Source organism: Gorilla gorilla, chromosome 16 (genome assembly GCF_029281585.2).
Source record: "Gorilla gorilla gorilla isolate KB3781 chromosome 16, NHGRI_mGorGor1-v2.1_pri, whole genome shotgun sequence".
Lineage (NCBI taxonomy): Eukaryota > Metazoa > Chordata > Mammalia > Primates > Hominidae > Gorilla > Gorilla gorilla.
The window spans coordinates 51,429,304-51,444,631 of NC_073240.2; the positions used below are offsets into that span (position 1 = coordinate 51,429,304).

General features: G+C 40.4%; 1 protein-coding gene across 8 annotated transcripts in view; it reads right to left on the minus strand.

The window, feature by feature from the left end:
• TRPM7 (transient receptor potential cation channel subfamily M member 7) overlaps positions 1-15,328 on the minus strand; it is a 121,135-nt gene that overhangs the window by 83,685 nt on the left and 22,122 nt on the right. For all 8 annotated transcript variants that reach the window (XM_031002335.3, XM_031002336.3, XM_063698545.1 and 5 more), the window contains exons 2-4: positions 15,107-15,186; positions 9,908-9,946; positions 871-1,069 (exon numbers count right to left, since the gene is read on the minus strand). In XM_031002335.3, the coding sequence (XP_030858195.1) occupies positions 871-1,069; positions 9,908-9,946; positions 15,107-15,186 (318 nt within the window). The remainder of the gene's footprint in view (positions 1-870; positions 1,070-9,907; positions 9,947-15,106; positions 15,187-15,328) is intronic.

Genomic DNA, 15,328 nt, shown 5'->3' on the forward strand with positions numbered 1-15,328 from the left:
AACGGTGAATCAAATATATTCAAGAAAAAAAACTGAGCCTATACTAAACATGTGTAGACTTTATTTACCTGTCATTATTCCTTAACAATGCAATTTAACAACTATTTACATTGTATCGGGCATTTTATTAATATTTTTATTTTAAGTAGAGACAGAGTCTCACTATTTTGCCCAGGCTGGTCTCCAACTCCTAGCCTCAAGCCATCCTTCCACCCTCTCAAAAGTGTTGGGATTATAGGCGTGAGCCACTGTGCCTGGCCTATATTAGATATTATAAGGAATCTAGAGATGATTTAAACTATACAAGAGGGTGTGCATAGATTACATCCAAATACTATGATAATCTGTAGACTCTGGTATCTGAGGGAAGTCCTGAAACCAAGCCCCGTGAAGGATGACTGTATAAATAATATGCTAATACAGCAGTAAGAAAATAATAAAAAATATTTAATCCAAAATAATACAAGAAAAAAAACAGAACAAAGAAAAAAGTGAGACAAACAGATAACTAATAACATAATGGTAAATTTAAACTTAAACACACAGCAGACAACATTTTTAAAAACAATTAAAAGACATCTCTTAAACATAAAAGGTTAAAACCGAAAAGGAAGAAAGATGGCTTAACTACACTAATTGCAGAAAAAGTAAACCATGTCAAGAAAAATGACAAGAAACAAAACACATTTTATAATGATGAAAGGTTCAATCCACCAGAAAGATACAATTCTATATTTGTATGCACCTTTGTACTTTAAAATATACAAATAAATTACTGAGACCAACTTTTTGTCAATATTGCTACACAAATTGTGATGTTTATTATTTAAATAACAACATAAATGAAGAAAAATCCAATATGTGACATACCTTAGCTCTGTAGGAATGAGAACCCCCTTGAAAATTTATGACTCCATAAGCATCCGTTGGGCTCTGTTCTGTATGCTTTTCCACAGACCATTCTTCTATTGCCTGATTAAAATGGTCACCCAATTTCACATCTGAGTATTTCATGGCAAGACTTGCAGTAAAACAAGCATGTTGCTTGACCAAGCGACCACAAAAACACCTAAAAGAAAAAGGTGAGATTAAAAGACCCTTCAAAAACTTAGAGTTAATGAAAAAATGGAATTAAAAGTGAATGAACCGATAAATAGTATAAAAATAAGCTTTTTGATTTTAGGATATCTATATATTAATACCTTCATCATAGCACTGAAATAGTATAATTAGTCTAAGATGAATTCATCATCTAAATTTAACATGAGGCATCTACAAAACATGGCATAGGCATATAACAGAAATAGTATTTACACCGGGTGTGGCTCACGCGGGTAATCCCAACACTGTGGGAGGCCACGGCTGGAGGACCTTGAGGTCAAAAGTTCAAGACCATTCTAAGAAACACAGCAAGACCCTGACTTGACAAAAAATTTTAAAAAATTAGGCAAGTGTGGTGGCATACACCTGTAGTCCCAGCTACACAGGAGACTAAGGTGGGAGGCTTGGTTGAGCCCGTCAGGGCTGCAGTTAGCCTTGGTCACACCACTGTGCTCCATCCTGGACGACAGAACAAGCAAGACCCCAACTCAAAAAAAAAAAAAAAAAAAGAAAAGAAAGAAAAAGAAATACTATCCAATAATAAAGAGAAGTGAATGAACCACTAATGATACTACAGAATGGATAAATCTCAAAATCATCATACTGAGTGAAAGAACCTAGACACCAATGATTATATATTTGTATGATTCCACGTATACAAAATTCAAGAAACCGTGAACTAATCTATATAGTGACAAAAGGGTGATCAATGGTGTCTGAGGCTGGGGTACAAAGACAGATGGCTTTCTACCCAGAAGCACATACTGGACTATAACACCATAAGTAGGAACCTAATGGAGCTGGGCAGTCTCATTGATTTGATATAATCTTAAAAATCAGATCAGAGTTTGAGGAAGCCAAGGCAGCTAGAGTTTGTGAGGTAGAAAACAAAAAGAGGAGGGAGCTACAACGAGAAAGTTCCAAGTATCTGCAGAAGGGTCTCCTTAAGCATGTGGAAGAATAACTACTTGGCCAGGCGCAGTGGCTCACACCTGTAATCCCAGCACTTTGGGAGGCCGAGACGGGCAGATTACCTGAGGTCAGGAGTTCGATACCATCCTGGCCAACATGGTGAACCGTCTCTACTAAAAATACAAAAAATTAGCTGGGCATAGTGGCGCGTGCCTGTAATCCCAGCTACTCAGGAGGCTGAGGCAGAAGAATCACTTGAACCTGGGAGGCGCAGACCACAGTGAGCAGAGATTGGGCCACTGCACTCCAGCGTGGGCGAAAGAGTGAGACTTTGTCTCAAAAAAAAAAAAAAAGAACAACTACTTAAGGCAAAGTTAAGAGCTACTAGACAGCAATAGCCGAAACAATTTCTGAAGCTCATAAAGGGCAGGGAACAGTTTATGTTCCCACCAGCCAGAGTAGAGATCTCATAACACACAAGGCTTATGATAGGGTCCTCAAAAAAAGTATCATTAAATTAGAAGGACTAAATTAGACCTAGACAGACCAGGCACGGTGGCTCATGCCTGTAATCCCAGCACCTTGGGAAGCCAAGGTGGATGGATCACCTGAGGTCAGGAGTTCTAGACCAGCCTGACCAATATGGTGAAACTCTGTCTCTCCTAAAAATATAAAAATTAACCAGGCATGGTGGCGTACGCTTGTAGTCCCAGCTTCTCAGGAGGCTGAGGCAGGAGAGTCGCTTGAACCTGGGAGGCAAAGGTTGCAGTGAGCCAAGATCGCGCCACTGCACTCCAGGATGGGCAACACAGCGAGACTGGGTCTCAAAAAAAACAAAAAAAAAACAAAAAAATCAGACCTAGACAGCCCATGCCCTGACAAAGTTTAAGAGCAAGACCTGAAAGGATCAAACTGATCCAAAGTAATCTAATTGCATGCTATAGCAAGTCTAAAACTCGCTAGTGGATTACAACAAATGCCAGTAACCAAAAACATAAAATTCACTATTGTCAGCATGCATGAAAAATTCCCAGACATTGGCCGGGCGTGGTAGCTCACACATGTAATCCTAGTATTTTTGAAAATGGAGACCGGCAGTTTGCTTGAGCCCAAGAGTTTAGACCAGCCCGGGCAACATGGTGAACCCCATCTCTACAAAACATACAAACGTTAGTCGGGCGTGGTGATGCACGCCTGTAGTCTAAGCTACTTGGGAAGCTGAGATGGGAGGACTGCTTGAGCCCAGGAGGCAGAGGCTGCAGTCAACTGATATGGTGCCACTGCACTCCAGCCTGGGTGACACAGAGAGACCCTGTCTCAAAAAAGTAAATAAATAAAAATTTCAAAGAATACTGAGGCATGCAAAGAAGCAGAAAACTATCAATAAAATAAAATCACTAAATGAAGACCAGAAAAGAACGAGATGATGGAATTATCAGAAAATGACACAAAAACAAGTATTATAAATGAGCTCCAACTATTAAGACCATGCTTGACGCCAGGTGTGGTGGCTCACGCCTGTAATCCCAACACTTTGGGAAGCCGAGGCGGGTGGATCACGAGGTCAGGAGATCGAGACCATCCTGGCTAACACAGTGAAACCCCGTCTGTAATAAAAATAAAAAAAATTTAAAGAAAGACCATGCTTGTTGGGCACGGTGGCTCATGCCTATAATCCCAGCACTTTGGGAGGCCGAGGCGGGTGGATTGCTTAAGCCCAGGAATTCAATATTAGCCTGGCAACATAGTAAGACTTTGTCTCTAAACGAAAAAATTAAAGAAAAAATTAAAGAAAAAAAGACTGTGGGAAAAGCGTATGAGCATGATGAAGACCAACATGGTGAAACCCCATCTCTACTAAAAATATAAAAAATAAGCCGGGCGTCGTGGCAGGCGCCTGTAATCCCAACTACTCGGGAGGCTGAGGCAGAATTACTTGAACCCGGGAGGTGGAGGTTGCAGTGAGCTGAGATCGCGCCACTGCACATCCAGCCTGGCGACGGAGCAAGATTCCTTCTCAAAATAAATAAATACAATAAATAAATAAAATAATAATTTTCTAAATAAAGATTTTAAAAATTTCATTTAAAAAATAACCTAAACTTCTACCTTAAAAACTAAAAATAACAGCAAATTAAACTCAAAGTAAGCAGAAGATATGATAAAGAAAACAGAATGGGCCGGGTGCGGTGGCTCATGCCTGTAATCCCAGCACTTCAGGGGGCCGAGGCAGGTGGACCACTTGAGGTCAGGAGTTCGAGACCAGCCTGGCCAACATGGTGAAATCCTGTCTCTACTAAAAATACAAAACTTCACCGGGTGTGGTGGTGGGCGCCTGTAATGCCAGCTTCTGAGGAGGCTGAGGCATGAAAATTGCTTGAACCCAGGAGGCGGAGGTTGCAGTGAGCCAAGATCATGCCACTGCACTGCAGCCTGGCTGAGTGAGACTCCATCTCAAAAAAAAAAAAAAAAAAAAAAAAAAACACAATGAAACAGAAAAGAGAAAAACTGTGGGGGAAAGCAAGAAAACAAAAAGCTTGTCATTGAAAAGATAAATAAAATTGATAAACTGAAGTCAGAATAATGAGAAAAACTGAACAGGAAAATAACTCCAGCCTGGATAATACAGCAAGGCTCTGTCTCAAAAAAAAAAAAAAAAAATCATTAATACACCTTCCCACAAAGAAAATTCGAGGCCAGATGCCTTCACTGGTGAATTTCATCAAACATTTAGGAAGAAATATCAATTCTACATACGTTCTTCCAAAAAAATCCTAAGTGGGTACATTTCCCAATTCATTTCATGAGGTGAGACTCATTCTGCTTTGGAAAAAAACAAAAACAAAATAAAACCAGCCTGTAATTCCAGCTACTTAGGAGGCTGAGGTGGGAAGACTGCTTGAGGAAAGGAGTTCTAGATCAGCTTGGGTAACAAAAGGAACTCCATCTCAAAAAAAGAAAAAAAGGCAAAGCATTAGCATTACAAGAAAAGACTAGGCCGGGCACACTGGCTCGTGCCTGTAATCCCTGTACTTTGAGAGGCCAACGTGGAAGGATCACTTGAGCTCAGGAGTCAAGACCAGCCTGACAACATGGCAAAACTCCTTCTCTACAAAAATTAGCCAGGCATGGTGGCATGCACCTGTGGTCACAGCTACTTGGGAAGCTAAAGGGAAAAGATCACCTGAGCCCGGGAGGTCAAGTCTGCAGTGACTGTGACACTGCACTCCAGTCTGGGCCACAGAGTGAGACCCTGTTTCCCCACTCCCCCCAAAAAGAAAAAAGAAACGGACGTGGTGGCTCACACCTGCAATCCCAGCTCTTAAGGAGGCATAAGTGGGAGCATAGCTTGAGCCGAGGAGTTCAAAACTTCCCTTGGCAATATAGTGAGACCCCGTTCTCCACAAAAAGGAAAACAAGCATTGGACAAAACTGAATGTCTATTCATTATAAGCATTGTCAGCAAACTAGGAAAGGAGGAAACTTCCTCAACAGATAACATAATACTTATTAAATCTTATCAAGAGTACCACTACATGCTAAGTCTTGTGATTCATTCTAGCTAATCATGGAATCTAGGTGTGGTCTCGGAGATTCCTGACATAAATGTGAACAAAATATATGAGATAACTGTTTCAGGCATTAAACAAGAAGAAACACGAAGCTGTGATCCTTGAAATGAGGGAAACACATGAGGTAAACCCCCATGACTGCACCAGCTTGGGGGCAATTTCTCAATCACAGAGATGACACCTAGGCAGAAAACAGTAGTCACTGGGCCAAGCAAGGAAGTAGAGAACAGAATTCTAGGCTGTTGAAACAGTCGGAATTTGTAGCAGAGTTACCAGAGAAAAGGGAGCTATAAAGACAAGAAGGAAAAAAATCTCACATGGGGATTCACCATGGGTCTTTGGCCATGGTCTAAGGTGTATCTGTGAGAGATTCTGTGATGCCTAGCAGTAATCACTTGCTGTGTGTGGGTCTGTGAACGGGGTCCTAAAGGTCTGGAAGACACAGCAGTTTTAGTTCAGCGTGAAAAGACATCACTGAACCCCCTGAACACTCAATTGAGAACACAAAAAAGCTATACCTTAAGAGGAAGGTCCACATCCTAGGACTAAGTTCAAAATAGAAGTAGAACTGCCCTAACAAAGAAGAAAATCAAACCTGAATGGACAAAAGAATCTACCAATAATTAATTTAATCACCTGTCAGAAAGAAACTGAACACTCCTTACAGGAAAATTATTTACTCCAGAACAACAATATATGATAAAAAATTACTGGCCGGGTGCAGTGGCTCACACCATCCCAGCACTTTGGGAGGCCAATGAGGGCAGATCACCTGAGGTCAGGAGTTCCAGACCAGTCTGGCCAACATAGTGAAACACCATCTCTACTAAAAATAAAAAAAATTAGCCGGGTGTGGTGGTGCACGCCTGTAATCCCAGCTACTCGGGAGGCTAAGGCAGGAGAATTGCTTGAACCCAGGAGGCGGAGGGTGCAGTGAGCTGAGATCACAGCACTGCACTCCAGCCTGGGCAACAGAGCAAGACACCATCTCAAAAAAAAAAAAAAATACTAGATATATAAAAAAGATGAAGGAAAAAAAGCAGTCATCAGAAACAGACCCTAAATGATGCAAATGTTGGAATCAGTAGACAAAGACTCTAATGCAGGTGTTATAAATATGCTGAAGGACATACAGGAATAGACAGTCATAATGAGAGTGCACATGGTGCATCTCAGCAGTAAAATGGAAACTATAACAAAGAATCAAATAGCAATCCTAGCACTGAAAAATGTAATGTGTGAAATGAAAATTCACTGGATGGGCTGGGCGCGGTGGCTCACGCCTGTAATCCCAGCACTTTGGGATTACAGGCGGGCAGATCACGAGGTCAGGAGATCAAGACCATCCTGGCTAATAAGGTGAAACCCCATCTCTACTAAAAAAAAAACACAAAAAATTACCCGGGTGTGGCAGCGGGCACCTGTAGTCCCAGCTACTCGGGAGGCTGAGGCAGGAGAATGGCATGAACCCAGGATGCAGAGCTTGCAGTGAGCTGAGACTGCGCCACTGCACTCCAGCATGGGCGACAGAGTGAGACTCTGTCTCAAAAAAAAAAAAGAAAAGAAAAGAAAATTCACTGGATGGACAAAACAGCAAAATGGAGAATGTAGAAATAAGAGTAAGTGAACCTGAAGACATCAATAGAAATTATTCAATACATCAGATAAAGAAAAAAAAGTTAATTAAAAAAAAAAAAACTTCCTGGCCAAATGCAGTGGCTCACGCCTGTAATCCCAGCACTTTGGGTGGCCAAGGCAGGCGAATCACGAGGTCAGGAGTTCAAGACCACCCTGACCATCAAGGTAAAATCCCATCTCTACTAATAATACAAAATAAGCCGGGCATGGTGGCATGCGTCTGTAATCCCAGCTACTCAGATGGCTGAGGCAGGAGAATTGCTTGAACCTGGGAGGCAGAGGTTGCAGTAAGCCAAGATCGCACCACTGCACTCCAGCCTGGACAACAGAGCAAGACTCCATCTCAAAGGGAAAAAAAAAAATAAAACAAAAAACCTTCTCAATCAGGTAAAAAATTTGAATGTGCAAATATTTACGCAAGCAGAATAAGTACAAAGAGAATCACTCTCAGGCATATTATAGACATGCTGCTGAAAACCAAAGGAATAGAAAAAAAAAAATATTTAAAGTAGCTAGAGAAGAAAAAGACCCATTCCACACAGGAAGACAACTACTGTATTACAGCTGCCTTCTCATTAGAAACAAAAGCTACAAGATAAAATAATGACACCTTTAAAGTGCTGCAATGGGCTGGGCACAACAGCTCACGCCTGGAATTCCAGCACTTTGGGAGGCCAAGGCAGGCAGATCACAAGGTCAGGAGACCAGCCCAGCCACCATGGTGAAACCCCATCTCTACTAAAAGTATGAAAATTAGCCAGGCATGGTGGTGTGTGCCTGTAATCCCAGCTTCTGGGGAGGCTGAGGCAGGAGAATCACTTGAACCTGGGAGGCAAAGGTTGCTGGGAGCTGAGATCGCGCCACTGTATGCCATCCAGCCTGGGCAACAGGGCAAGACTCCATCTCAAAAAAGAAAAAAACAAAACAAAAAAACCCTGCTGCAATAAAATAACACAACCCAGAATTCTATATCCAGTGAAAACATTCTTCAAATATGAAAATAAAAGAAATATATTTTCAGATAGACCAAACTGAGAAAATTCATGTTCAGTTCAGTGTAGCTGCACTATATGAAATGCTAAATAAAAGAAACTCTTTGGCATCGTCAAACAAGAGACACCAGATGGAACCTCACCATCTATAAGAAGAAATGAATAGGACTGGAGATGGTTAAGTACACGGGCAAATATGAAAGACTGTCAGGTCTTTTTGTTTATGTTTTTTTTTCTGGAGACAGGGTCTTGCTCTGTTGCCCAGGCAGGAGTGCAGTGGTGTGATCAGGGCTTATTGCAGCCTCAACTTCCCAGGCCCAAACGATCCTCCCGGTTCCAATGATCTTCCTGCTTCAGCCTCTTAAGTAGCTGGGACTACAGGTACATGATACCATGCCAAGATTTTTGTGTGTGGTTTTCTTTTTTTTTTTTTGGTAGACACAGGGTCTCACTATGCTACCCGGGCTGGTCTCAAACTCCTAGGCTCAAACCATCCTCCTGCCTCAACCTCCCCAAGTGCTGGGATTACAGGCGTGAACCATCACATCCAGCCTGTCAGGTTTTTTGTTTTTACAGACTTCCTTGAAAAACTCTTCAATATATCTAAAATAAACCCATTCTATGTACTTTTATTCCTAGCCTACCACCCAGAGACCTTCTCTTCTTCCTCTTATACTTCCTCATCAGACCCTAAAGCATATTACAATTTACTCAGTTGCCTAAGAAGGAAATGTAGTTACCATGCTCAAATCTTCCCTTTTCTTCACATTCACCAAATCCTATTGCATTTATCTCATTAAGCCCTTCAAATATGCCTACTTCTCTTCATTGTCAAAAACATCTTACTTCAGGTTCTCATCTTTTTGCCAGAATCACTCTAATACTTTAACAACTGGTCTATTTTCTTCCAATCCAATCTAAAAATGCAAACTGCTCTTACAAAAAATAAAAACAGCCGGGCCTAGTGGCTCACACCTGTAATCCTAGCACTTTGGGAGGCCGAGGCGGGTGGATCACCTGAGGTCAGGAATTCAAGACCAGCCTGGCCAACATGGTGAAACCCCACTTCTACTAAGAATACAAAAATTAGCCGGGCATGGTGGCGCATGCCTGTAATCCCAGCTACTCGGGAGGCTGAGGCAGGAGAATTGCTTGAACCCGTGAGACAGAGGTTGCAGTGAGCCGAGATTGTGCCACTGCACTCCATCCTGGGTAACAGAGCAAGACTCCGTCTCAAAATAATAATAGCACTAATATAGCATGTTATTAATTGCCTGTACAATATCCTTTTAACATGAAATCAAAAGCATGTGCAACAAAAAGCCTTGTAGAGTAACTGAAACTCTCATTTTTCCAGGCCAAAATCTCTCAAATCTCCATCTTACATTCTGCAGTTTCCTGACAGAACCATGATGTCTTTCACTATCAGGCCTTCCCATACACTGCTCTCGCTGCCTAAAATTCCTGTCCTCCAACTTCTGCTCAACAGACACAACTTTACAACTCTTCTTAGGTAGCTTCACCTGAGTTTCAAACAGCCTTGACTGACCCTTCACCTTCCAAGTCTAGGTAAAGTACCCATCAAATATAATAGCATGTGAGTTTCATGCCACTGTGTTCTAACTCATATTTCTAATAGATTAGTTTTATTTATTTTTCGAAATTTGTGCAGTATAGTTATGTTAAACTTACCTGACGAGTTGCTGACAAATTTGACATCCTGGAAGGCATCTATTGAACACAAAAAGGTAAATAAATTATTTCAGGTGAAAAACTTTCTGATTTTAAAGTATATAAAATACATAAAATACAAAACAAAAAAAATTATATACCTAGTTTAATTTTTCAGTAGATATCATAGTTCACGTATACCTTGATTTATAATTCAAATAACTATTTTTTAACTGACAGTTTCAATTTTTTTTTTTTTTTTTTTTTTGAGACAGAGTCTCGCTCTGTTGCCCAGGCTGGAGTCCAATGGCACAATCTCAGCTCACTGCAAGCTCCACCTCCCAGGTTCACACCACTCTCCTGCCTCAGCCTCCCAAGTAGCTGGGACTACAGGCTCCTGCCACCATGCCCGGCTAATTTTTTTGCATTTTTACTAGAGATGGGATTTCACTGTGTTAGCCAGGATGGTCTCGATCTCCTGACCTTGTGATCCACCTGCCTCGGCCTCCCAAAGTGCTAGGATTACAGGTGTGAGCCACCGCACCTGGCAGACAGTCCACACCTATAATTGCAACACTCTGGGAGGCACAGGTGAATTGCTTGAGTCCAGGAGTTTAAGACCAGTCTGGGCAACAAGGCGAAACTCCGTCTCTACAAAAAAAAAAATTAGCTAGGCGTAGTGGTGCAGGCCTATAGTCCTAGCTACTAGGGAGGCTGAGGTGAGAGGATTCCTTGAGCATGGGAGGTCGAGGCTAAAGTGAGCCATGATCATGCCCCACTGCACTCCAGCCTGGGCGAAAGAGCGAGAAACTGTCTCAAAAAAAAAAAGACATTATCTTGGCGAGAATACAGAGAGAGTCTGGTATCTGTGGGTGAGAGTATATATTTATATAATCCCTATGGAAGGCCACTTGGCAATACCCATCAAAATAAAAAACGTTGACTCTCACACACTAATTCCAGTTCTAAAAGCATAGGCTAAAACACATCTGTAGTATACGTATAAAATGAAAATTGTACAAGGTCGTTGACTGCAGAATTTTTTTCCTAACAGCCAAAAGAAAAAGTGAAAATAGCTAAAATGTTCAATAAGAGATTACTAAAACAAATTACAATTCAGACATAATTAAATAGGCTGCAACAATTAAGAACAAACTAGTGGCCAGGCACGGTGGCTCATGCCTGTAATCCCAGCACTTTGGGAGGCTGAGGCGGGAGGATCACGAGGTCAGGAGATCAAGACCATTCTGGCTAACGCAGTGAAACCCCGTCTCTACTAAAAATACAAAAAATTAGCCAGATGTGGTGGCACACGCCTATAATCCCAGCTACTCGGGAGGCTGAGGCAAGAGAATGGCCTGAACCCAGGAGGCAGAGCTTGCAGTGAGACTACGCCACTGCACACCAGCCTGGATGACAGAGCGAGACTCCGTCTCAAAAAAAAAAAAAAAAAGAAAGAACAAACTAGTGATCGCCAAGATAAGTTACAGTCACAGTGGGCTACACTGTATATTTTAAAAGGGGAAGGGGGATAATCATCTGCTTGGACATGCAGAGACTATATCTAACTTTCTGGAAGACATTCCAAGGAATGGATAACATCAGATTTTTTATTAGCAAGGTAAACTTATAGCTAAAGCACAGTACTGAAAAGGAGACTTTCACTTACAGCATTTGGTACCTTTTAAGTTATGAACCAAGTGTGAATTACCTATTCATATAAAATTAAGAGTTCAACTACTGAAGAAAGAAGTGACGAGCTAACTGTAAATTATGTCTCTCATGAATGGTTAAAGGTGGGGATACTTAATAACAGCTTTGGATTTCTTTAATACCTTGAGTGCTTTTATTATTTCTATTGCAAAGTGGAATTAATAAAACTATAGAAAATAAACTCCTTAATGATAAAATCTATTTTTTCTTTTTTTTTGAGATGGAGTCTCATTCTGTCACTGAGGCTGGAGTGCAGTGGCACCTTGTCAGCTCACTGCAACCTCTGTCTCCTGGATTCAAGCAACTCTCCTGCCTCAGCCTCCCAAGTAGCTGGGATTACAAGTGCCCACCACCACGCCCAGCTAGTTTTTATATTTTTAGTAGAGACGCGGTTTCACCATGTTGGCCAGGCTGGTCTTGAACTCCTGACCTCAGGTGATCCACCCACAGCCTCCCAAAGTGCTGGGATTACAGGCGTGAGCCACCACACCCGACCAACAAAATCTATTTTTTTAATAAAGCAAAACAACAATTTCTCCGGAAGAAAAATGGTATTTTATTTTAGAACTGGCACACTGAACTAAGGAGGCTTAAATACTAATCCCATCTTTATGAATAGCCATGTGACTTGGGAAATGTCATTTATCCTCTTGTTGAGAAATGTGATATGATGTTGTAATAAAACATATCTTTAACAAGTAGTAAGAAATCAGAATAAATCATAGACTCTAATGATTGGAAGAGATGTTAAGGTTATCTATTTTAATGATCCAAAAAGAACTAATCAAAAACATTTACACAATGTATTAAAAAATTGAAGGATATTTAAAAAACATAAAATATTTTCTCAATAATAAATAAATGCAAATTTAAAATATATACTATTATAATTACTGTCAACTAAAAATAAATAAATGTATACCAGGCACGGTGACTCACTTTGGGAGGCTGAGGCGGGCAGATTATCTGAGGTCAGGAGTTTGAGACCAGCCTGACCAACATGGTGAAACCCCCCGTCTCTACTAAAAATAAAAAAAATTAAGTGGGCGTGGTAGCACATGCCTATAGTCCCAGCTACTCAGGTAGCTGAGGCATGAGAATCACTTGAACCCGGAAGGCAGACTTTGCTCACCTCAGTCTCCCAAAGTGCTGGAATTACAGGCATGAGCCACCATGCCCAGCCTAAAAATATATACATACTATTTTCTACTTATCACGTTTTCTTGATGGTGATGGAAAATGCTACTCTAGTCATTACTCAGTAAAGGAGACAATCTCATTCACTACTGGGTGATCATTTATATTCCTTTAATACTTTTGAAAAGATTCTGGCATTACATAACCTAAGGGGGGAAAATCTTAAATACAAAAAGGTTTTATCCACAAAGATCTTCATTGTGGCCTAATTAAATTTTAAATGGCTAAAAATTGAAAACAACTAAATTGACCAATAGTAGAACAGGTATATAAATTGTGGTATACACAATAACAGAATATTAACTACCATTCATTTTTTTTTTTTTTGAGACAGAGTTTCGCTCTTGTTACCCAGGCTGGAGTGCAGCAGTGTGGATCTCAGCTCACTACAACCTCTGCCTTCCGGCGTCAAGCAATTCTCCTGCCTTAGCCTCCCAAGTAGCTGGGATGACAGGTGCCCACTACCACGTCTGGCTAATTTTTGTATTTTCAGTAGAGACAGTGTTTCACCATGTTGGCCAGGCTGGTCTCGAACTCCTGACCTCGTGATCCGCCCACCTCAGCCTCCCAAAGTGCTGGGATTACAGGTGTCAGCCACCGCACCAGGCCTATTAACTACCATTCTTATAAAATATCTGTAGTATGAAAAGCAGGTACATTTTGCATATAGAGTGAATGTAGCACTACTTTAAAATAAAAGCAATACACTGAGAAAAAGTTAAAAATAAAGCCACCAAATGTTATTAATAATGACGGTCTTAATGTATTGAAACTCTACGTATTGCTTCAACTTTCTGTTTCTCAAAAGTTTTTTAAATGTATCATATACATTACACTTTCAATGGAAATGTGTTTGTTGTGAGAGATCCGTTCAAAGTTAAGAATTTTTTTAAATGTTAAAATAAAGAGAAATTTTTGGAAATGCTATTCAACAAATATTTACTACATATCCACTATAAACAAGAATAGTGACATATTCTATAATATAAAGAGATATCAGTTAGTAAAAACTGTCTATTTAGCTATGTTTTTCTAAGAGTTATATATCTAACAAAAATGAAAGTTGCAGAGAAGGTAAATGGGTAGAGAACACAGTGTGACAGGAGACGGAAAAGGAAGGAAGATTCAAAAATCTTGCAAATACTTTTGTCAATTAATTTTCATTTTTTCTAAGTGCCCATGAAGAAAAGTGCTCTATAGGTTAGGAAATAACTATATCTTAGATTTCCTTAAGTTTTTTTCTATCTTTAGGCCTCAGAAAAAAGAAAAATTTGCTGGGTGCGGTGGCTCACACCTGTAATCCCAGCACTTTGAGAGGCCAAGGCAGGCAGATGACCTCAGGTCAGGAGTTCAAGACCAGCCTGGCCAACATAGTAAAACTCTGTTTCTACTAAAAATACAAAAACTAGGGCTGGGCGCGGTGGCTCACGCCTGTAATCCCAGCAGTTTGGGAGGCCGAGGCAGGTGGATCACGAGGTCAGGAGATTGAACCATCCTGGCTAACACGGTGAAACCCCATCTCTACTAAAAATACAAAAATTTAGCCAGCTGTGGTGGCACATGCCTGTAGTCCCAGCTACTCGGGAGGCTGAGGCAAGAGAATGGCCTGAACTCTGGAGGGAGCTTGCACTCCAGCCTGGACGACAGAGCAAGACTCTGTTCCAAAAAAAAAAAAAAAAGAGGAAAAATAATAATTTTGGCAAAAATGTTTAAGTAAATATTTCATGAGCTCAACTTTTTCTTCAGTTACTAAGTTAATGTCCTTTAATTTTTTTCTATTATCAAAGCCATTTTAGAGACCAAAGACACAGACACCTATAGTCTCTGATAATAGATTTTCTAGTAAATAATGATCTGTATCTATATATTGGCAAACAAAAAGAATGACTATTATTAGGTTCATATTACTTTCTTCGACATGAACCATAGTGTTGGATACCCAGTAGATGCCCAATAGATACACAAATTTAAGTTCCCAATATCACTGAATTCATTAAAAAATAAAAGAGAGAGTCTTAACTGCCTTACCTTTGTAAAACACTACACTATGATCTGAGGGAGTTTAGAGATGGAGGAACACTTCAAGGAAGAGATTGTATGCTGTAAATGGCATTAAGAACTCCAAACTACTGATTTCAGTGCTGTTTCCTCCTCCCAATCCCTCCCAAATTAAATGATTAACAGTAACTATAAAAAGTAAGAGTAAGTACAAATAATTTATTTAGTGGTTTTTGTTTCCAATAAAGAAATAACAATATAATTTACACTAAAATTTCTAGAAGACCCCAGAAGTAACAAAGGTGTGCTTACCTGTGAGGGTCCTTGGAACTTGGTATAATATATACACATTCCCTCTTGGTCAAAGTGCTTTCTATCCAGGATTTCTGGGACTAAAACAAAATGTTTTAAAGAATTGTTTATAAGTTAACCCACTAAATAAGAAGGAAACAATTTCATGATAAACACATAAACAGTTCTTTTTTTTTTTTGAGACAGAGTTTTGCTCTTGTTGCCCAGACTGGAGAGCAATGG